At 45.3% G+C, this 25,014-nt stretch overlaps 1 protein-coding gene across 1 annotated transcript in view; it reads right to left on the bottom strand.

Annotated features, from left to right (window-relative positions):
* The window catches only part of ch25hl3 (cholesterol 25-hydroxylase like 3), a gene marked incomplete at its 5' end in the record, with an annotated part of 29,874 nt that extends 6,818 nt beyond the window's left edge, over positions 1-23,056 (bottom strand). The window contains one exon of the mRNA XM_083645429.1: positions 22,635-23,056. Coding sequence (XP_083501555.1) covers positions 22,635-23,056 — 422 coding nt within the window. The remainder of the gene's footprint in view (positions 1-22,634) is intronic.
* Positions 23,057-25,014: the final 1,958 nt, after the last annotated feature.

Genomic DNA, 25,014 nt, shown 5'->3' with positions numbered 1-25,014 from the left:
ACCTGATATTATTGGCCAATTTACGGTATCTAACCCGTTCAAAAAGTATGACGAATTTAATTTGTGTTCTAATCATTGATATTCAGTGAAATAAATGTAATCAAACAAAAGTCAAATAACTTTATAAACGCTTATTTATTTCTGAACTGCTTCTCAGTAAAAAAAAAAAAAATCTGCCACGTCAGTTTTAAACAGTGAATTAGTGACAGGCTGACATACTACAATGTAATCAAACAAAAACAAATAGCTTAAACTTAGAGTATTTACCTCTTCTCAATCAAAACATATTAATATAAACAAGGCTGGAAACCTATACTGTATATGCCAGTGCAGAAGAGCATTGTTGACACACACACACACACACACACACACACACACACACACACACACACACACACACACACACACACACACACACACACACACACACACACAGCTGACAACATGTTCCTCTCCCCCCTCCAACCCAGGGCTGACACATACATTTGCATAATGTCCCATGATGCATTGTGGTTGACAAGGAAGCAACCAAATTAAGCTAAATAAGTGGTAGATATAGTCATATTTATTCTTACCAAATTTTTACCACAAGTTGTAATATTTCAATGTTGGCCAAAATACAAATAAAAAATTGACTATATGAATTAACACCCTAAGTCTAAAGCACATTTTTAGGCGGGGTATATATACATCTCACAACTAGAACAAGTTGTAGGATGATTGGGAACTTTGGAGACCGTGTTGCGCAAGCTTGTGCATAGTATTTTAAGATCTCTTGGGGAGCGCTGGCCAAAAGTATTTAATAAATATTTCCTCTCAATCACTGTTAAACAGTGAAACACTGACAGCCAGATTACAACATCAAACGTTGTTAGATTCCACCCCTGTCCCTTCTGCCTGTTTGAAGAATATTTCAGCTGTGTGCAATCCAGTGAGATGATTGATTGACGGCCAGTCATCCAATCACGACAATGCTATAAGGAGGAGCATGACTGGATGACAATTTGTCATTGGATGACTCAGTCATGATCCTCCTTATGGGATTGTCGTGATTGGGTGACTGGCTGTCCGTCACGCTCCTCTCTCCGTCTCCTCTCCAGCTTGCACTCGCCATGCACTGACTGACGCATACCGGACAGACAGAGAAACTTGGACAATGTTACGTTATGATTTCATTATTTAAACAGACAAACACAAACAAGTCATCCAAGTCATCACCTCTCAAGTCAAGTCAAGTCTCGAGTCTTAAACTTCCAAGTCCAAGTAAGTCTCAAGTCATTTATGTTTTTGTCAAGTCAAGTCTCAAGTCATCAAAACAGGGACTCGAGTCCAAGTCACCAAGTCTCAAGTGCCCATCTCTGTGATTTCCACTGTAACTGTTGTCAATTTGTTGTGCTGAAATCTGTTTGCTGTTTGTTTGATGATTTGTTGTTTTTTTATGCTTCTACTGGCTGCTTCCCAAATTGCCCCTCGGAGGATAATAAAGACTACCTTGAACCTTGAACCTTGGTTAAAGAAATAGTTCAGAGATTCAGTATAGAGAGCCGCAGGGATGACGTATTTTTGTAGGCTGAATGCGGAAGTCCCGAACTTCCTGGTTCAACACTGTTTCTGTCTATGGGATTTTTGAATGGGTTTTTGGCGCGATGCTTCAAATAAGGTCTCTGGGCAACGCAAGTTTAATCAAACGCGAACCAAGGTTCAGCGGGATAATCTTCACACATGAGGACCACTTTCATGAGTTTTGTAGCGTAAATGCGAGCCCTAGAAGTAAAAAGCTCGAGCTAAGCTAATCCAGAACTACACACTGTCGCATAGGCTTCCACGTCACGTCAGCACTCAACCTGGACTTTTGTTGATGTGTGCACTGATTACCCCGGGCTGAACGGGGCTGAACCAGGTGAGGGAAAGAGAATTTCCGTGTTCGTCCTTTGAGTGGTGACGTTATTGACCTATATATCCCCGTCGACTCAAAAGTGTAGTCTCATTTAGCCGTTTGCTAGCTGGCCACCCTTTTAACGGCACGTAAAAGCTTCAAAACTCATAAAAGTGGTCTTCATGTGTGAAGATGATGTTACTACCATCTGGTTCGCGTTTGCCAGCATTGCCCAGAGAGCGTATTAGAAGCATCACGCCAAAAACCCATTCAAAACTCCCATAGGCGAAAACTGTGTTGAACCAGGGCTGTTAGCATCGATGATTTCCGGACTCGTTACTGCGGCTCTCTATTGGGGAATTTGACAGTTCTTCCCACTTTCCCAGAGTCAGAAACAAATACATGCCTTCAGGCAGACCTTGCTATGTATTTGGTGTTATCTGAAGTCAAACAGTAATATCAGGCTATCTTAGCTCAGTTGTTTAGTGTCTATGGCAGGGCTATTCAACTAAATTGTTCAGGGGGCCACATTGTCAGAAACCTAAGGGGCCGGGGGCCGGACCGTTCCCCGAGCCATTATATGTACACTTGACACAACCCGCCACCACATTTTCACAGCCGTGCTGGAACTATTATTGAATAGGGGGTGCTGTATAGCGGGCAGCGTCAAAGAAAATTTGATGTTTTTTGGACTTTTATCCATATTTAGAAGAATATTTAATTTTTAATTAACATTAGGATTATACTGTTGTGATGTCATTTAGGGATGTTCATCAATTATCGAAAATCGATAATCGATCGTTAAGGATTGGAATCGATCCTGTGGCATTTGGATCGATTTTTTAATTATTAAAAAAAAAAAAAAAAAAAAAAAATCTTTTTTTTTTTTTTTTGTTTTTGTTCTAGGTTTGGGTGGAATTCGTTCCTCCTCGCCCCACTCCATTGCACAGCCGACTAACGTGAGGTGGAGCTTCATATAGTCTCTAGTTTTCTGGCTGGGCATGGGCCTTTGTGCCAACAAAACTGTTTTAAACATGAGAAATTCACACCGGCATGCGCCGGGGACAGCAGTGTTGAAGAGGAGACACATTGAAATAAAGAGTTCATTGAGGAGAACACGTTGTCTTTCGTATTTTCTGCCATAGGCATTCATTTTGTTAAAAAAAAAAAAAAAAAAAAAAAAAAAAAATGAAAATATTGAAAATTTTCTAAGTATTAATAAAATCGATAATCGATAATTGATCGTTAATTCTCACCGATTATCGATTTTGGAAAATTTTCAAAATGAACATCCCTAATGTCATTATTCAGTATCTTCTCCTTTTCTCACTCACTTTCATGTAACCACCTGCTCTCCCTTTAGTCGTTTTACACTACAACAGACAGCAACACAGGCATAAACACTGAACTTATTATTATTATTATGGAAAACCAGATTATGATGAAAATCAAACACTGTAATGTAACAAACAAGGAAAAATGAAATAAAAAAGCTTCTCCCGGGCCAGTCATAGATCTTTGTCCCCCACCAAAAAAGAAAAAAAAGAAAAAAAAAATGATATCAAACTCTCGCGGGCCGGATCAAAATTCAAACGTGCCGTATCCGGCCCGCGGGCTGCCAGTTGAATAGGCCTGGTCTGATCAAATAAGATAATCATGATGCCATAGGCATCCAGGAATTGAGTGAGGGGCGGCTCCTTTTCCCAAGCTTTGTCTAGGGGGAGGGGGGGGGGTTTGAAAACCCCTGATCTATATAATAATACCTGAAATATTTTTGCAATAGTTAGCAGAGTTAGCAGACATTGTATTCATAGAAAATTGGCTGTTGATGCTGGCCGTGAAAACCATGAATAAAAAGCACATCACATAATGCTTTGTTAAACCATCCTGGTATATCAGTTGTTGGCGCCGGACAGATTATTAGGCTTGGTTCTGTTTTAGGACTAGGTGACACAAATCCCTGGCCTGATTCACACACTTGAGATGTGAGTGGGGGAACAATGCTGCCATCCAAGAGGGTCTGTGGTGACGTGTGTGTGTGTGTGTGTGTGTGTGTGTGTGTGTGGGGTGGGGGAGGAGGACTAAAAGCTTCATTGGAGTCATCAGGTGGGCACCCTCCTTCACCGGTGTGTTTCGATGATGGGCCCACAACACCTCCAGAGGGCTCATCGACAACTCCTGGCGTCCCAGGTGCGCCCCCCCCCCCCCCCTCTGCTTTTAACCCTTCTATATAATGTTGGTGTTGGTGTTATTTCAGGGCCCCAGGAGGAGGTATCTCTCCTCTTCATCCAGAGACACCGACTTGCCTGTTCGGCTGCACTTTTTTCTTTTTCCGTCACATTTTGTATTAATAGATTCAACAAAACAACAATTTCCATAACGAAAAATAGGAGGAGAAGAAAAATAACAACAAATCACAAAGTCAGCTGATCTGAAAAACGTCGAACACGTCAAAACAAAACGAAAGGGACAAAAAGAAAAGAAAAACAAACAGAACATGAGATGCACCACCCCCCACCCACATCCCAAACACAACACACACTAGCACATCCTCAATAATAAACCTCTACACTCTCTCACACTCACACACACACACGCACGCACGCACGCACGCACGCACGCACGCACGCACGCACGCACGCACGCACGCACGCACACACACACACACACACACACACACACACACACACACACACACACACAGCTGTCAACATGTTCCTCTCCCCCCTCCAACCCAGGGCACACACACACACACAAGGGGAACATCATATCAGGGAATGTTACAGATCACAAGAATCTGGTAGAGAGAGGATCATTCTAAGAGCTCTTTGAGTGAATTAGCAACATTCTGCCAGTTGATCTTAAGGTGGATTCACTTGATGCACTGTTCATTCTGCCAGTTGACAACTCCAAGTACACGACATCCAGAAAGGAGAAGACCCAATGTCTGATGGTGAGAGAGTGCGGAGGCTTCCAACTTAACGCAACCATCTTGTTTAGCAGCTGTAATAGCAGCTAGTACACTGTAACGCCTTGCAGCCCTCGACAGATTGAGCCCGGACAAGTCATTGAACAGTAAAGCGGGTATAGTTACTTACTGGAACAGTTACAGATGTTACGTCAGATCATTTAGCAGCCACCTTCGTCCAGAACTGTATAACCGGTGGACATTCCCACAAAGTGTCAGGAGCATTCAAACTACACAGACTGCAAGACGGATCATTTATCAGTTTCATAGCGTATAGTCTACGTGCGGTCAAATAAGTTCTATGCGCGTAATTAAAATGAATCTGTTGGTGGTCTCTGTTGGTGGTCTGGGTTACGGGACGCCTCCCTGATATTTGGCCTGTTCGGCTGCACTTGAGGGGGCTTTGATGGTTCGGCGTTGGGTTTGGCCTCCAATTCCCATGTCCCTAAGCAGCCTGGCAGTCGACTTGCCCACGAAGAACTCTGCAGCCAACTTCAACTGGGCCACCCTTGGCTTTCCAGCCACGTTGTTCGGCGTCAGCTGCCAGGCCAGCTCAGCATACTTAAAGTCTAAATGAACCCAACGGAATGCAAGTAGAGACATTTCAGAGTCTGAAAACAAATCTTGTCTGAGGTGACAGGGTTGAGAGGCGGACCATATAGGGTGTCGATGATTTGATTTGACAATTCTGGGGACTGGCTTTGGCATTGGCCAATCCTGGCATGTTCCACCCCCAAATCGAGTGGGATTCGGCGTGTTGTCGTGCTACGCGAGTGCGATCCGCAGAGTACCAGGCAGCCAGCTGCTTCTGTGCAGAACGAGCGGACAATCCGATGCATGGGTGCTGCCCGCCCGCATGGAATCTCCGAGGGGCGACCCCTGACAACCAGGCTCTCTGGCGCGTGCCATTATCGCTATTGCGGTAAATACAATATTCCGTGAATGTGAGTTTAAGAGCCAGTTACAGGCACTAGGTACCATTTTCTCCTTCATTTGGAAGAGAGAATTATCCTGAAATTAAGATTTGATTGACAGCTGTCATGTCATGATATGATTGGTTGAAATGGGGTAGACATTTGATAGTACTATGTGACGTCAGCAAACTGTAGATTACTGTTATGAATTAAATCTTGAAAAATGAACTTTTGATGTGAAAAAGTGTGATTTTTTTTTTGGCATACATTATTAAATAGGTGGACTGAATACCCAGGCATTTGAAATAAAATAAAATAAAATAATCATTTTTGGGTTCAGCTCGACTTTAACGCTTCGTTCACACAGACAATCTATGCCTTGCCTTGCCTCAACCCACGCCTACGCCGAGCTGGGCGTGAACCTGTTACACGCTTTTGCGATCACACCGCACGCCTTTTGCACGCCGAACCTGGAGCCGAGTCACAAGCCCTCTCCTCTCTCCCAACTGTATTTTTTCACGTGTTGTCCAGAATTGTCAGGGGTAGCCTCTAGGTAAAATAAATCTGATATATTTAATGTTCTATTGATGCTGGATATGTATAACCAGGTCTGACTATAGTCGGACATTTTAGAGAGGTAATCTTGCAAGAATATGTGCTGGCACAACAACATTGTCCATCTTGCTTCTTCGGTCGCTATTCTCTCTCATGAAGATTTGTTTGCCGACGGGGAGAAAGCCCCACGTGATAGCCACCCGTCAATCTCTCTCTCTCTTTCTCTCTCTGCTCAACACTGTTGTAACTCCATTTTATTTTGAAATTCAGTTGAATTTGCCATTTCCCACGGATATTGTCGCGTTTTTCTTTCATGGCTTGACAGAAAAGCCTGCCTGCACGCGCCTTGTCGGCTTCAAAATAGAACTCACGCCTATTCGATAAAATCGGCAAGGCACAGGCAAGGCGTGGGTACATGCAGGGTTCACGCTCAGGCGGCCGGTGTACACAGCCTCGTTGATTAAAACGGATGCCTATTAAAAAGCGTGGGTAAAGGCAAGGCATAGGCAAGGCTTGGGTCGTCGGTGTGAACCCAGCCTAAGGCTTTTGCATTCGTAGGCCTCCTCCACAGCATCCTCCCAGGCCACAGTAAACTCTATGATGTATTGTAGACGGTGTGACGTGAGGAGCACCAAAGCATGAGGTCTGGTCTGAGGTTTCTAATGGCGATATCAGATGGGAAGCAGAGCCTTTGGTTCAGATCTGCCTTGGATTAGGAGCAATAATATATACAATGAGATGTTATGTCCCAATCTAAACTGACTGGTGGCATACTCTATTTATACGCTGTGTCCAGACTATTTTATTTTTCAAGTTGATGGGTGGTTTGTCCTGCGCCTCCTCTATAGCGTGAAGGTGCATGTTCTTCTATCTTTTTCATGTCCCATTCTAAATCCACCTCAACAGAAATCAAATGGTGCTATTAAAAGCAGTTAGCATGGGCCTCTGCTATTGCATCAAACAGAAAAAATCATCTGTTTCTATACTGTACTTGAGCTGCTGGGTTAGCCCACGCATACAAAGATGACCATTCAAAGTAGAAACTAGTATCCACCTTATTTTTGAATGCCCCGCTGTAAAATAGTTATGGGTGCAAGGTCCCGGTCTAGAACGTGACTGATTGTTGCAGCGTGCGCATTTCCTCAAAACTCCGACGCTGGGGGAAAAAAGTTGCTCGTCACGACACTCGTTTGACGACTTATTTGAGGGGAATGTAATAATGCTATCTTATCACATCCGCTATTTCTGTTGCTCTTTGAACACCTCGGGATATTTATCGCTGAGATTCTTGGCCAAGCTCGATGTGATTTTCTCCGTTCGCGGTTCGCCTGCCTGCAGCTTTGAAACATCGTTTACAGAAGACGGGCTATATTGTGTCCGTGTCAATGGCGTAACGGTGGGAGGGGCCTGGGAGGAGGTGGGAGGGGCCTGGGAGGAACAACGTAATGGTGGGAGGGGCCTGGGAGGATAACACCGGAAGAAGCACCCATATTTCACGTAAGGCATCATGGCAGCTAGAAATAAGGTGGATAAGGAAAGCTGTTTTGCTGGAAGCCTCTGAAACAGCATTTATTGGTAGCCTACACTAGAACTCGCCACTGAAAACAAGGATAATCATTCGCCTCTATAGAGAGCCGCAGGAATGAGTCCGGAAATCATCGATGCTAACAGTCCTGGTTCTTCACTGTTTTCGCCTATGGGAGTTTTGAATGGGTTTTTGGCGCGATGCTTCTAATAATCTCTCTGGGCAACGCTGGCTTAATCAAACGCGAACCAGTGTTTAGTAATATCATCTTCACACACGAGGACCACTTTTATGAGTTTTGAAGCTTTTACGTGCCGTTAAAAGGGCGGCTAGCTAGCAAACGGCTAAATGAGACTACACTGTTGAGTCGATGGGGATATATACGTCAATAACGTCACCACTTCAAAGGACGAACACGGAAATTCTCTTTCCCTCACCTGGTTCAGCCCGTTCAGCCCGGGGTAATCAGTGCACACATCCAACAACAGTCCAGGTTGAGCGCTGACGTGACGTGGAAGCCTATGCGACAGTGTGTAGTTCTGGATTAGCTTAGCTCGAGCTTTTTACTTCTAGGGCTCGCATTTACGCTACAAAACTCATGAAAGTGGTCCTCATGTGTGAAGATTATCCGACTGAACTCTGGTTCGCGTTTCATTAAGCCAGCGTTGCCCAGAGAGATTATTAGAAGCATCGCGGCAAAAACCCATTCAAAAATCCCATAGACAGAAACAGTGAAGAACCAGGAAGTCCGGGACTTCCGCGTTCTGACTACAAAAATACGTCATCCCTGCGGCTCTCTATTGAGCAGTCCTTTCACAGCCTGCACCTACTTCTCAACTCCAAGAAGAGCAAATGTCTTCTTTTTGACAGGGAACTTGACACTGCCGGCGCCCCCGAGATCACCTGTACCGACGGGCTCCATGCTGGAGTCTGTTACTTCTTCTAAATACCTTGGCCTCTGGCTGGACCCATCCCTCTCTTTTCCCACTCTTATAAATCACCTGCAGGCTAAAGTCAAAGCTCAGCTGAGCTTCCTATACCACAATCAATCTTCGTTCACCTGCTCGGCCAAACACACTTGTCAAGATGACCATCCCATCTTTGATCCCATCTTTGATTGAAAAGCTAAAATCCCCAAAACTGGACCAAAAATAGTACTTAAGAGATCATATAAACAATTTTGTGGTGATTTGTATGTGGAGGATGTTAATAATGTGTGCTGGTCTGATGTTTTTAAAGAGAGCGATCCAAATGTTGCACTTGATGTTTTTATGAAGCTATTAATTCCTGTAATGGATAAACATGCACCTCTCAAGAAATGAACTGTAAGAACTGTTAAAGGCCTAAACATGGTCGTCCGTCAGAGCCTCGCCCCGCCCTCCCCGTATGACGGCGGGTGGAGCGCCGTCCTACGGGGAGGGGGCGCCGTCGGCTGACGGGGGCTGCTCGAAAATGTGACTTCACGGCGACGATATGTGCATGACGTCAGCTGCAGGAGAGTTGTGATTGGCCGTTGCCTTGGCTCTTCGTCGTAAAGTCACCTTTCAAAGCATGACGTTAGATTATAACGAACTAGTTGTGTGGCTTAGCCTTCCCAAATGTTGAGGGTCGTTTTTAGAATTTAATACATAGAATTGGGAACGTTACATTTAATTTCATTCAGACTGCCTGGCACACAATCTCCGCCATTTTCACACGGAGCTTCCACAGGAGGAGGGAGGGTGGGAGGAGGGAGGGCGTAGTGGCGTCCGAGCATGTAGGGCTCGCTGGCGCCGCCAGACGGCGAGACGGCTCCAATTCGAGGCGGACGGACGACCATGTTTAGGCCTTAACGCACCGTGGGTTGATGAGGAGCTAAAGAAATGAACTGTAAGAAGTGTTAACACACCGTGGGTTGATGAGGAGCTAAAGAAATGAACTGTAAGAAGTGTTAACGCACCGTGGGTTGATGAGGAGCTAAAGAAAAGAAAGAAGAAATTATACTATGAAACTAAGATAAACAATATAAAATATGATGGGAAAAAGCTCTGGGGCACTTTGAATAACATCATGGGCAGAAATAACATCTCGACACCATCCTATATAGAGTCAGAAGGGGTTTTCATGACCAAACCATTAGACACAGCAAATTACTTTAATGATTATTTTATAGGGAAAATTGAAAAACTAAGGCAGGGAATGCCAAAATCTAGCTGTGAAGGATCCAACGCATATATCAGGGATACGATTATGAAGAACAAGGAATGTACTTTTGAGATGCGCAATGTTAGTATTGCAGAGGTGGAAAAATGATTGTTGTCTATCAATAATGATAAACCGTCTGGTAGTGACAATATAGATGGTAAACCTTTAAAGAATGTAGCTGCTCAAATTGCTGCTCCAATATGTCACATTTTTAACTTGAGCTTTGAAGGTAATAACTGCCCGCTAATTTGGAAAGAAGCTAGAGTGATACCACTTCAAAAGAATACCAAGAATGCCTTCACTGGCTCTAACAGCAGACCAATAAGCTTGTCACCAGTTCTGAACAAAATTCTTGAAAAAATTGTATTCAACCAAATACACGGTTATTTTTCTGAGAACAATCTAATAAGTGAATTCCAACATGCTTACAGGGAGGCCACTCAACAGCCACGGCACTCACACAAATGACAGGTCATTGGTTAAGAGAGATCGACAGGAAAAATATGGTGGGAGCAGTATTACTTGACTATAGCGCAGCCTTTGATGTTATCGATCACAAACTATTCATTAATAAACTCAGGTGTTATGGTTTGATAGCATGGTTGGAGAGTTATCTACTTAATAGAACTCAAAGAGTACTTTGTTAACGGCAGCTCCTCAGAGGTTAGACGGGTTGAAGCTGGAATTACAAATGACTTTCCCTGGATACTGAAAAAAGCAAACATGTCCATGTATTCGGATGATACAGCAATTTATGTACATGCGCCCACAGTGGGAGAGATCAGTGAAATTTTAAACAAAGAATTGACAGCAGTAATTGAATGGGTGACGAATAACAAATGAGTCTTAAACATACAAAAAACAAAAAGTATTGTATTTGGAACGAATCATTCACTGAGGAATAAACCGAAATTAAATCTGATGCTGAACAAGATCAACATAGAGCAGGTTGAAGAAACAAAGCTTTTGGGTGCAATCTGGAATCTGTCATGGACAAAGCATATAGATACTGTGGTTGCAAAGATGGGGAGGAATATATCAGTAATTTGGAGATGCTCAGTGATCCTTCCATCACAATTGATCAAACTAGTCATTGAGACTCTAGTCTTATCCCAGCTAGACTACTGCTCTATTATCTGGTCAAGTGCAAACCAGAGGGACCTGGGAAAACTGCAGCTGGCTCAAAACAGAGCAGCTCGGCTTGCCCTTCAATGTACATCAAGGTCAAATGTAAATGAGATGCATGTCAAGCTGTCCTGGATGAAAGTCAAGGACAGGCTGACAGTATCACTCCTTGTCTTTTTAAGAAATATCAGAGTGTCAAATACTACCTGTTTATATACTCAACTAAGATTAAGCTCAGATACACATGAATATAAGACGAGACATGCCACCAGGGGTTGCTATCAACTGCCTAAAGCTAAAAAAGAGTCAATGCAAAGGACAGTGTTGTATCGAGCAATGGTAGCATGGAATGCACTGCCAGAGAAGATCATCAAAGACCAAACTAAGCCAGGCTTTAAAAAGCAACTGAAAAGTCACTTAGCAGCTCAAAAGTAGTAAGGAACATGACGTAGACACACGCGCGCACGCGCACACGCACGCACGCACACACGCACACACACACACACACACACACACACACACACACACACACACACACGCACACACACACACACACACACACACACGCGCACACGCACGCACACACGCCCTCAGGAAACCCGACACACTCCATCATTCTGCCATCATGTTTCACCACTGGGGCTCCCCTTAACACTGATCACTGTGACCTCTCTAACCTGGTGGACTGGACATCTCTCCACACCTTTAACACTGATAACTGTGACCTCTCTAACCTGGTGGACTGGACATCTCTCCACACCTTTAACACTGATCACTGTGACCTCTCTAACCTGGTGGACTGGACATCTCTCCACACCTTTAACACTCATCACTGTGACCTCTCTAACCTGGTGGACTGGACATCTCTCCACACCTTTAACACTGATAACTGTGACCTCTCTAACCTGGTGGACTGGACATCTCTCCACACCTTTAACACTCATCACTGTGACCTCTCTAACCTGGTGGACTGGACATCTCTCCACCCCAGGCAGCTTCTTCACTGGCTTCAATTCATCTACAGAGCCATACGTGGCAAAACACCTCTCTACCTGTCCTCCCTTCTGCAGATCTCCAGCTCTGATTACAACTTAAAGGGATACACCACTTTTTGGGGAAGTTTAGCTCACTTGCCACCACCCCCCCCCCCCCCCCCCCCCCCCCCCACATAACCAATAGACCATGCCTTACCGGCACTGTCCGCTCAGTTTAGTCGTGAAGTTAGTAATTATCGCCATAGAATGGAGGGTAATGGTACAGCTGTTAAAACTCTGCCAAAACACACATCTCACTGCGCCAAAATACATGTTGTGCTTCGGGTATTCACCACACGATGAAATATTAATCCAAAATGCACATAATCTGTCTTTTTGGAAGGAAAAGAGGTAGCTGGCACTACTTTCCAAACATGGCCGCCGACCTCTTTTCCTTCCAAAAAGACTATGTGCATTTTGGATTAATATGTCATTGTGTGGTGAGTACCCGAAGCACAACATGTATTTTGGCACAGTGAGATGTGTGTTTTCGCAGATTTTTAACAGCTGTACCATTAGCCTCCATTCTATGGCGATAATTACTAACTTCACGACTGTAGCTCACTGTAAACTGAGCGGACAGTGCCGGTAAGGCATGGTGTATCTTGGTTATGTGGGGGGGATGTGGCAAATGAGCTAAACTTCCCAAAAAAGTGGTGTATCCCTTTAAGGTCCAGCAACTTCATCCCACTCACCCTTCCCAAAGCCTTCTCTGGTCACAACGCCTTCTGATTTGCTGCAGCATATTGGAACACTTTACAAAAGACCATCAAACTCACTGACCTCACATCACTCACTGCTTTTAAACAAAATCTGCAACATATCGAATGTGGACTGTTGAACCTGTTGACTGCCTCCCACTCGCACACATACCCCCCAGACCCCTCTCTCCTCCCCCCCAGACCCCTCTCTCCTCCCCCCATGACCCCTCTCTCCTCCCCCCAGCCCCCTCTCTCCTCCCCCCAAGACCCCTCTCTCCTCCCCCCCAGCCCCCTCTCTCCTCCCCCCAAGACCCCTCTCTCCTCCCCCCAGCCCCCTCTCTCCTCCCCCCAAGACCCCTCTCTCCTCCCCCCCAGCCCCCTCTCTCCTCCCCCCAAGACCCCTCTCTCCTCCCCCCAGACCCCTCTCTCCTCCCCCCCAGACCCCTCTCTCCTCCCCCCATGACCCCTCTCTCCTCCCCCCAGCCCCCTCTCTCCTCCCCCCAAGACCCCTCTCTCCTCCCCCCCAGCCCCCTCTCTCCTCCCCCCAAGACCCCTCTCTCCTCCCCCCAGCCCCCTCTCTCCTCCCCCCAAGACCCCTCTCTCCTCCCCCCCAGCCCCCTCTCTCCTCCCCCCAAGACCCCTCTCTCCTCCCCCCAGACCCCTCTCTCCTCCCCCCCAGACCCCTCTCTCCTCCCCCCATGACCCCTCTCTCCTCCCCCCAGCCCCCTCTCTCCTCCCCCCAAGACCCCTCTCTCCTCCCCCCCAGCCCCCTCTCTCCTCCCCCCCAGCCCCCTCTCTCCTCCCCCCAAGACCCCTCTCTCCTCCCCCCCCAGCCCCCTCTCTCCTCCCCCCCAGCCCCCTCTCTCCTCCCCCCAAGACCCCTCTCTCCTCCCCCCCCATGACCCCTCTCTCCTCCCCCCCAGCCCCCTCTCTCCTCCCCCCAAGACCCCTCTCTCCTCCCCCCCCAGCCCCCTCTCTCCTCCCCCCCAGCCCCATCTCTCCTCCCCCCATGCCCCTTCACTCACCGCCCTCTCTCCCCCCTCCTCATTCTCTCTCTCTTGCTTTCCCTCTCTCTTTCTCCCTCTCTCTCATTATTGCTGTAATTTGTACTTTATATAACATGCTCTCCTTTATTACTGTAATTTTTACTTGTATGTATATAACCAGTGGCGATTCTAGAGTCTGCTGGGGCCCTAAGCAAAAATTCCCAGGGGGCCCCTCCAACCAATTATAATTCTCAAGTTCAACTTTTAAATATTCGCCTATGGCATAGCTTTCATTAGCCTATTCATAACTTTCATATGGGTGCAAAATTAGCTTTTTTGTCCACCGGCAAAATGGCTAGTGAATGTTAACATTTTACCAGCCACTCAATAGATTACCGTTGTTGTTGTTTTTTGGCTGGTGGTGAGTGAAGCAAATCTACCAGCCACTTGCATATTCATATTTTACCAGCATTTGGGTGGTGGCTGGTACTAATTTTGTGCCCTGCTTTCATAGCATTCATAGCTCAAGTCAAGTGTTAGTCAAGCTTAGTAAACAAAAAAAAAAAAAACGTGATACCATTGCATTGTAAACCATTGAGCCCTGAACACTGAGCTGTGTTTTCGCCACATTTCTTGACCCATGTGGTAGGCTATAAACTTAGATTTGCAACTGTTCGTTTTTAGTCATTTCACCAAGTAAATGTGTTGTGTTGAGAGCATTATTGAGAGAGATTAAAAGCAGCACAGAGTAGTAGGCTATCAGGGCTGAGTAGTAAAAACGGCTTTCAGTAAAAACAAGTTTGGTGAGTCCTTCATGTGCTGATGTGCGGTCGTTTGAGAGTGAAAGCGCACTCAGTACTGCACAGCGTTTCATTGCGACTTTTCACGGGCTGTTTTCACCATTGTACAATGCACACAATACATGCTGATCACTTTCTGAGTATAATGGCATCTGCCCCAGCGCGAGGTCTGCACGGTGACTCACGGAGACTCGCGGGGCCCCACCCCCACGGAGCTTTGCTCGAGCATAAGAGCACCTTAATGCTTCCCACACACTAGAGGATAAAAGGCCCGATTTAATGGCCGATTCCGCTCGGGGGGGCGTGGCCCGATTCGAGGCTAGTCTCAACCGATTTTTTGTCGAAATAATTGTCAAGTGTCTGGTGTTAATAAATTATTGATTGAATCGGAGCCTGCCCGATCTCGAATCGGGCATATCAAACATGTTTGATATTTACGATGGCTGTCTCCCGACGGAACCCGCAATAGCCAATGAGAGCGAGCAGACCGGGACGCGTCGACGTGTCATACCCAGATGTTAATGCAGCGCTCACAACAAACGAGCAACAGCAGAGCCATGTAGCTCCTCTCTCCCCAGCATCCTCACAGCAGCTTAAAACAGGGTGGACAGCGGCGGAGGGCTCTCCAAACATGTGCCGAGCGGAGCGGTTTGTTTGCTTCAAGCGAGCGGATATGCTGTAATATGAGCTCTCAGGACGTTGTTTTAGCTCATTTTGCGAGGGTGTCTGCCTGCTTGAAGTGGACCCGCCGCTCGGTGCATGTTTAGAGAGCTATCTGCTGTTGTGTGTGGGAAAGAATTGCGGTTTTGTGGGGTATAAACATCCTACAGTCTAGTTGCTGGAATCGCTTTGAGTCTGTACTTCAAACGGCTGGTGTGTGGTCTCGCAGTCTGGCCGAATCGTCTAGTGTGTGCGTTCAGGCGATTATAATGTTAAAATCTGATGAAATTGTCCTTATGTCTGTGGTCTCTCATGTTTTTAAAATCGGTTAAGATTTGAAAATCCTCTAGTGTGTGGGAAGCATAAGCAGCATTGAGTTATGTGCTTAATCGGCATCTGCTCCACTGCTCCTTTTTCCTCATCCTCTTTAGTCTATTTTTGGCCCCGGTGCTGGTAATGCACCAGGGGCCTTATGTTCCCACATGTCGCCAATATTTAGCACGGCTTTTGGCGAGTAAATGGCGGCCGGCCACTAGAGGGCGCCGCCGCCCCGTCTCGCGTTGAGCCTAGGATGGCCAGGGCTTAGATCTGCGTGAGCACCGTAATTTGTCAAATTCAAGGTACATTAAAACGTTGTCTTGCTTCAACATACATTTCCACCCGCAGGTTTGAGGAGTAGCTAACATAAACGTCAGATAAATACTCTCTATAGGCTAACGTTACCTACTGAGGCAGCTAACATGGCTAATTAGCAAGCTAACAGCAGCTATCTTTCTCCTCTAACTAACGTTAACGACACGTTAGTTGACTGAGCGAACGTCGCTGTACAGCAGGTCGTTATCAAAACGTATTGCGCTGAAGAGAAGTAACATTAGAAAATGACGAAAGACTCCTCCAATCTGGCAGTGGAAATGTATGCACAAACTTTGTGTGTAACTTTGCGAGACTCATCCGAATGACTGATGAGTCTCGCGTTGAGCCTAGGATGACCAGGGCTTAGAGCTGGGTGAGCACGACCCATCGTAATTTGTCCAATTCAAGGTACATTAAAACGTTGTCTTGCTTCAACATACATCGCATCGCATAAACCATTTCCACCCGCAGGTTTGAGGAGTAGCTAACATAAACGTCAGATAAATACTCTCTCTATAGGCTAACGTTACCTACTGATGCAGCTAACATGGCTAATTAGCTAGCTAACACCAGCTATCTTTCTCCTGGCCTTGTTTACTTCCAGATAACTTCTTCATTCGCTGTCACTGTCAATTTAAGAGAATGTAGGTGAATCATGTGTTTTACGGGAATGGTTCAGACTTCACAGTGACACACTGAAGCATTCCCGTCAGACTTACATGATTCACCTACAATCTCTTGAATGTAGGTTTCACTTTTATTCAAATGCAAGAGAAGTACGTGAGCAAATCGTCCATATGACATGGGGTCCCTTTAGGGAGGGTTCAATGTCATTGCAAATCGTCTAGTGTCAACACCAGACCCATGAGAGTTCTTACTGCATGCTGCAGAGCTCTCTCTGGGTCTGGGACGCTTCCCCCCAGTCGGCTGGTTATGGGAGGGAACCGTTCACTTGACCAGTGATTGGGCAGTGGTGGATTCACTCTTCCCCAATCAGTAACGACTTTGCGATCAGACGACACGGGAGGTGCAGACCATTTTTCGAACTGCTCTCTCATCGGTGCTACGACCTGTCACTCATTCAATTTAAACCCGCCTTCTAAAACCAGTAGGGGCTGTGAAGTGGCACAGACTAATTTATGTAGTATGCGGAGCTAGAGCTGCAACTATCGATTCTTTTAGTAATCGAGTATTCTACCGAATAATCCATCGATTAATCGAGTAATCGGATAAGAACCCTTTTTTGTGTTTTCAAAGGCTTATCGTAAATATACACCAAAAAATAAGATAAATCTCTTCAAATAAACAACTACATTAGTTTCTTTCTTAGAAAAAACAACATTTTTATTTTTAAATTGCATAGAACTGGCAGTGGCACCATTCATCTTTTCAACCTGACGTTTGAGTTCTTCCAGTGTACAGCAACCGTTAAATAATATGAATGAATGGCTTACTAGCTAGTTTACATCCTTCATTTACCTTACAGCTGCATGACACACACACTCTTTCTCTCTCACACACACTCACTCTCTCTTTCTCTCTCACACACCAACAGGCTAGTGTGATCACACACACACACACACACACACACACACACACACACACACACAAAACGCTGTTAAATTAGCCGCTAACGTTAATAGGTTGAGCTTTGTATTTCTCACAGAAAACGGTCCAAACTTCTCAGAGAGAGCGGTCGGTATTCACTAAAGCCTTCATATCTCAGGCTCTGTAGTACATAGAAACATAAAATAAAAAGCATTTGAGAGCTTAACCCTTTGGCTTTTCGTATTATATTTGCTCTAATGTTAATTAAAAAAAAAAGATCTTTAACCCAAAAAAATAAAAATAAAAAGATTCTAATGCATTTTAAGAATTGTTAATAAAGATTACGGCAAATGTAACCCTTCCAAATAAAAAGCCACGGGTTTAAGCTGTCAAATGCTTTTTATTTCATGTTGATAGCTACTATACAGGCTGAGGAAATACGTTCTGTTAAACCCTTGACAATTACTGCAGCAACGTTAGCGTTAACGCGTTAACACGTTAACGTTAACGATCTCTGTTTTGCAGTCGTTGTGAAGACAGTGAAAAGCCCCGTTATCTAACAACTACAACGGCAGTGAAACAACTTATCCAGCTAACGCTAGCTAATTAAATAACGTTACCTGATGTTGTAGTCGATGCCTCTCTCAACGTTACAGCTGAGGAGGTGCTGCTAACGTCACCTGCGGTGTGCTGCCTGCTTCATTCACCCTCAGCCTATCTAGTAATACGTTACAGTCTTCAGCATTTAGCTACTGTAAATATATCTTGTGTTTGACCATGCTTCCTCAAGTTTGAGGTGTTTCCCTGGCCAGCTTTGCAATTCACATCACAAATGTTGCAACCAGTGTTGTCTGAGTCTATCTTGGGAAAGTGTAGCCACATTTTCGGGTGGACCCGTTTGTTGATGTTTTCAGGTAGAGTGAGGTACTGACGTAACGCGCTCTCGCGTGTTGCCTTAAGGTTCCGTCGGAATTTCTATTTTACCCACTCTCTTCTATTACTCAGATGCGTGTCGAGGCGAATCATTTTGGCCTCGATCAATTTAATTATTCGAGTTATTCGAGGTACTCGAGGAATCGTGACAGCTCTATGCGGAGCACAGCGATTCAACGTAATATTTGAGTCAGGGGAGGGAGAGACTACAAATCGTCCATTGGTTGTTTAATGGGGAGGGGGTTGCAGTCACTGCTGTGGAGTAAAGTTTGTTAGCCCTCGGGGAGGGGGGGGGGGGGGGGGGCTGGGGGCTCCAAGCAGTTGCCTGCCTTGCCTGTTCCCAAGCTGTGCCTCTGTATATAACCTTCCTTCCCTCAAAAGGCCTTTTGCTTTCTGACAGGCTGCTTTTGTATATAATAATATGTTCTTAACTCATTCCCCGCCATTGCCGTCTAGCGACGTCTTTTAACAGGCAACGCTTCCCTCCTGGACGCCAATAAGTGTTTTCACCGTCATCATGTGATAGATGGCTCTCTTACTCACCTTGTGAAACATTACAGCACATCTAAAGGTGTACAGGAATGACCAGGATTGTCTAACAAAACCAGGAAGCAGAGAAAAGCAACAATCTGGACAGTCATAGAAGAAGATATTCTGTGGGTCTTGGAAAATTAATGAAAATGATCAAAAACCCTGGCGGTTGCTGGTGACTTATCCTCTGAACCTCTGGCGGGCAATGACTTAATTGCTTGCCTGGGTAAATAAAGGTTAAATAAAAAAATTAACTAGAACGACCACAAATTTATGCCTCCGCCATTAGTTCATTCTTGAGTCCAAATCGCCATTTGAGGCAAATTGGAAGAAATTCCATCAAGGCACTCCTGAGATGTTGCGTTACAGAGCTTGGGAATTGGGTGTGTGAGGTCACAGTGACCTTGAACTTTGACCTTTAACCATCAAAATCTAATCAGTTCATCCTTGAGTCCAAGTTGATGTTTGAGGCAAATTTGATGAAACTCTGTCAAGGCATTCCTGAGATATCGCGTTAACAAGCTTGAAAATGGCGTTCGAGAGGTCACAGTGACCTTGATCTTTGACCTTTGACCACCAAAATCTAATCAGTTCATAGATAAAAAAGAGGTAGCTGTCCAATGTGGTTGCAGGAAATTCCCCAGCGTTTCGACTCAAATTCACCAATGGTAAACTTTGTGCAATTCAACCAATAAGATCACAGTTTTCACGAATCTCCAGGACTGTTCGTCCGATCGACTTCTGTATGTCTGTCCTTCGCGTATCTCGAGAACCGTTTGTCGGATCGACTTCAAACTTGGGGAGTGTGCTTAGGGGGACCTGACGGAGTGCAGTGTGGTGGGAAGCACCCACGGGGTGGTGCATGGGGGGAACGGGCACTGCACTAGTAATCAATAAATAGCCTATACATACGTGTACATTCAACCGCTATACTCAGTGGTGTAGTCTATGTGATATGCAGGTATACCCCTAAGAAAGCTCCAGAATTTCCATATACCCACTTAAAATGTGCAAGATACGTAACAATATAGTTGTAGATAACCAGGTATTATATGACAAGTTTAGTTTCAGTCTGGTTTTAAAGGGATAGTTCGGTTTGTTTGAAGTGGGGTCCTATGAGCTAGTTCCATACACTAACTGAAATAGATAAAGCGTTCTGGACGCTGAGCACACCGTGTATCAAGACCCGGCACTCTGAAGCAGCAGCCTCCAGAGCTCTCTCTCTCTATTTCTGGGGGCCAAGAACTAAAACGTAAAGTTAGCCACCTAAAACAACGCCCACCTAAACAAATCAATATCAGTGTACAATACATGTACGCTCTATTTTGACAATTTTCAGCGCTTTATTTCACCGTCAAACAGCCTGCTCATTCGGGACTACATTTCCTCCCAACCGTAGAACTACCGTATTCCTCCGCTAAACGCCTGCACAGAGCCAAAAACGGCTGATCTACGGAGTAATCCAGCGCCGCGGCTCTGTGCAGGCATTTAGCGGAGGAATACTAATGAGATGCTTCTGGATGTTCTGAGATCTAGGCTCAAAAACAGAGGCTACCGACCGAGCCTTTGTGGCGGCTGCTCCCGATCTTTCGAACAGTTTGCCAGCCTGTTCATATAAGAACTGCGCCGACCCCTGAACATTTGAAGTCGCTGTTGAAGAGTCACATCTTCTGAGATGCTAGACCTCTCCAGAGTTCAAGAGGTGAGGACTTCACCGTATTAATAGTTTCTGTCTATTTGATATTTGTAAGCTGTTCAGCACTTTGGTCAACCATGGTTGCGTAAATGTGCTACATAAACTTTGACTTGACTCGACTTGATACAAAAGCATAATTTAACCCTGCTTCTACACCATGCTGACAATCGCCAACAAAAACAAACTGAACAAGATCACACATGTTGCTTCCAAAATCACTCCCCCACACCCCCACTCTCTCACACATGAATGATCAAGCCATTACACAGCTCCCACTCACAGTGAAGCACACAGATCAGCCACTAAACCCACATCTCACACTGCGGTCAGACCGGAGATACTCACACTGCCGTCAGGACGTATGACACAGGACACTGAAATGAAGAAAAGCACGCTTTGCCAAAAAGCTTTCTTTTGTCCCTTCTGACAGGAATCAACCAAAAACATGAAAATCCCATCTCACCCCCATGCCATGTCGATGGAAGGACAGGAGAAGTTTTTTAGTCCACAAAACATTCATGGCGTTTTACATAAAAACACCATTGCAGAATTCTCCTATAATAATACAATAATTGTAGTGGATGGTGGATAACTTTCAAATGTTTCATACGTGTGCATTGTGAGCCATATTTTTTTGAAATTATGAATGTGTATGTTGAGACATTGTATTGTCTTATATGTTTTTATGTTGTGTTTATGCTTTTATGACATGTCTTATGATGGAACCAAAGACACATTTCCACTCTGTGGACAATAAAGTTTTCATAATAATCATTAAAAGCATAAAATGCTCACCTGGCGTAATCCAAGTATCCAGAAGCCCTGAGATGCCAGTTTGAATTGGAAATATGTCATTTACACCCTGTTTTTCGCTGAAATCTTCACTGTAGCCGTAGGAAAAACAACAGGGACATGGTGGACCTATAAGTGAAGATTTCAGCTATAGAACAGGGTGTAAATGACATCTTTTCAAGTCACCTTTGGCATCTCAGGGCTTTTGGAGACTTGGATTATGTAGGTGAGCAGTATGGAGGCACTTTTTTTTCTTTCTTTTTTGAAAGTTGGTCACCATGCATCCACTTCAATTGTTTAGGAGAAGCAACAAGTGTCTTGCTGTGAAACTCCACAAATGTTTTGTGCACACACACAAAAAACATCACCCGCCATCCTTCCATCGGCATGGGGGTGAGTAAATTAATTTCTAACTAACTAACTGAACAAACTAACTGAATAACTGAATTTTCATGTTTGGGTGAACTTATCCTTTAAACAAACTTCCCGTTGACTTTGTATCCCGACTTTATGTTTGTGGTGGTATTGCTACAGGTAAGTAATGTCTATAGGTAGAGCTGCCAGCTGATGACAGACAAAAAATGCCCTTAAGGGCAAGAGTGTGTATACATTTAAAGGGCCGCATCGCTGAAGCGAGCTATTGTGCAGACAGTGCAGACTTTCTTATATCCGGACCGTTTAACTTTATGGGTTGTCTTCTTGACATAGCCTTAGGCTAATAGGTGGTGTAGAAATCAGAGCCCGCTATAAATAGGTAGGCTATAAAAACGCAGGACATTTGTTTTATAGCCTATTATTATTATTATTATTATTATTATTATTATTATTATTATTATTATTATTATTATTATTATTATTATTATTATTATTTATTTTCTGGTGGAGAAGGGCCCCCGCTTGCAAATTGTATCAAACAATTTAAATGAAATTGATTGAAATGAAACAAATTAAACTAGGTATTTTTACATATCACACTGAAGTCAAAAAGTGGCAGCCTGTGGCTTCCTATATAGGTTCCGCCGAATGCTTTAACTCCTGACTACTAAACCTACCCACTTATATTAGGCTACTATGCAATCAGTCAAACTGAATTATCCATCAAAGGTGACACACTAATTAGATAGGCTAGGCATATAGATCTATAATCTAGTAATATAACTAGGTGCTGCTCACCTGTGCATGGAGTAGTGCCACAGAAAGAACAGCAGGTCAAACAGCAGAAAACAGGCGAAGACCTCCACAAAGAGCTGCCAGCAGGACGGGGCCAGCTGCGGGAGTTCGGGGCTCGTACGCAGGCCCTGGAACAGCGCGCTGGCGGGCAGCACGGTGCTCAGGTAGTTGGACAGCAGCCTCCAGAAACAGTCCGCCCACTGCCGGAGAGACGGCGGCGGCCCCGTGGCCGCGGAGATGCGGCAGGAGGCGAGCCGCGGACAGACGCTCCCCAGCGCGTCCAGCGCCAGGAAGGGCGCGCAGAGCACGAGGTGCGTCATCAAGGCGCACACCGCGGGCAGGTAAGGAGACGTCAGGATGTCCCGCTGCCCTTCTCTCAGGTGCTCCCACACGCCCTGCAGGAGCGGGTCAGAGGGGACATTCATCCCAGCTTTCGGACCCCGTCTATAGGATCTAATCTACATCTTCTCACCGGTGGAGATGTGTTGAATCATGAAACGCAGCTGAGAGCTCCAGACCAGTTGGTGAATATGATCACGGCAAACAACCGCCAGGGTAGACACCGGAGACACAATGTTTCCCTCCCATTTAAGAAAGTTGGTCGTTTAGGTGTGTCAACCCGCCTCCACTATCCTCCCTGCTTCTTTCTGCAGCAGAGTCATCTTGTTAGCCGCCCCCCCCCCCCCATGTTTTCCTCGTCAAAAGTGGCTGTGGTGGGAGGGGCCCCGTGTCCAGATGTGTGGACTGTGGAGGAGTCTGGGAGAGCTAATGCAATCAATGTATATGTTTTGCACAGTCACCTCCAGGGGGTTCTGGGGGCCCCCAGGACATGGATGAATTGTTAAACTTCACTATTATTTCATTTAGGCTAAGGCTACAACGACGTTAATGCAATTATGCATAAGAAGAATGACTGGTTTGGTCATAGTTGCACTGTTATCTCTATAGCTCTAATAGGCCTACCAGGGGTTTTCAAAGTCTGAGACTGTGCCCCCCCCCCCCCCCCCCCCCCCCCCCCCCCAGACAGAGCTTGGAAAAAGGAGCCCCCCCTCGCTCAATTCCCGAATGCTTGTGGGATCATGATTAGTGTCTATGTGATCAAATACGTCTGTTATTTGATCCCATAGAGACACGCAACAATTGAGCCAAGATAGCCTGATATTGCTCGCTGTTTGACATCCTTCAGACCACACCAAATATAGAAAAAAGTTCTGGCTAAAAGTATTTTTAGTTTCTGACTCTGGGAAAGTTGGAAAAACTGTCACATTCCGCAAAACTACTGTATCTCTGAACTATCTCTTTAACTAAATCACACATATGAAGGCGTATTTCCCCTTTTGATAACTAATGTAATATTTTTTCACTTCCTTCACTGAGCCTCCCCTGAAACTGGTCGGAGTCCCCCTGGGGAGGCCCGCCTCCCACTTTGAAAACCTCTGCTCTATACAATACAATCATGGCGTTCTGGACAAAAATCATCTAACAATAAAACATATTTTCAGACAAAATCAAATGTCTGTGGCCCCATTGTGGACTAAATTAGTATAAAATTATTATAAATTAGTATAAATTAGTAAATTATAGGGGTCATTGATTGATGAAAAAGGTTGAGAAACACTGCTCTAATCATTATCTGACTGATCTGCATGTGTTGGGCGGTAAAATATTAGGCTACAAAGTATATTACTGTAATATAGGCTATTACTTTCCAGTAATGAGTAGTGTAAGGCATTACAATTTCCAGAACAGTAATACTAATGGCCCAATTCCACCGCAGCTAGTAGCGCGGTCCCGCTCCGCTCGACTCGATATATGGTCTCATCCCATCGGTAAAAACCGGCCCAGCCCGGTTTGATTTGAGGCTGAGTCGTGCTACTTTTGGTCCCTGCCTCGTTGGGGTTCTATTCTGCGAACCCGGGTTCATACGGTGACGTGAAAACATTGTAGACAACTGATTGGTCAGGCAGAATCGTGTTTACTCTCTATCCTACTGACTGTCAATGCAGCGCTGCATACCAGTTTAGTGGGGGGCTTACCTTATCTTCTGTTATGCTTTTCCATCAGTCTTTTGTGTTGCTGCCTTCGCCTCTGGTGAAATAAAATCGGCGCGGTGGTTTCAATTGTCCAAAAGTCCGCTGCTCTGAAGCGCTTGTGTAGTTCAGTGCTGCGTCGGCTCCGCTAGGCCGCAGGCGCTTGGTGAAGCCTCGGTCTTGCCTGGGGAGAGGCCGCGGGGGTAGAGGCTTCACTCTAGCGCAAACCCCGTCCCTCGCGCCCGTCCCTCGTGCAGCGCTTGTGAGTTTTGACTAACAACAAAGTGATATCCATTCTCCTGGTCGATTGTCACATTTGCCCATGTACACTGTAACACCCGCCCAACATGCTG

The sequence above is a fragment of the Poromitra crassiceps genome, assembly GCF_964638095.1.
Source record: "Poromitra crassiceps genome assembly, chromosome: 10".
In the NCBI taxonomy this organism is placed as follows: domain Eukaryota; kingdom Metazoa; phylum Chordata; class Actinopteri; order Beryciformes; family Melamphaidae; genus Poromitra; species Poromitra crassiceps.
The sequence above is the reverse complement of the archived record's forward strand: the minus strand, read 5'-3'. Positions and strand labels throughout refer to the sequence as shown.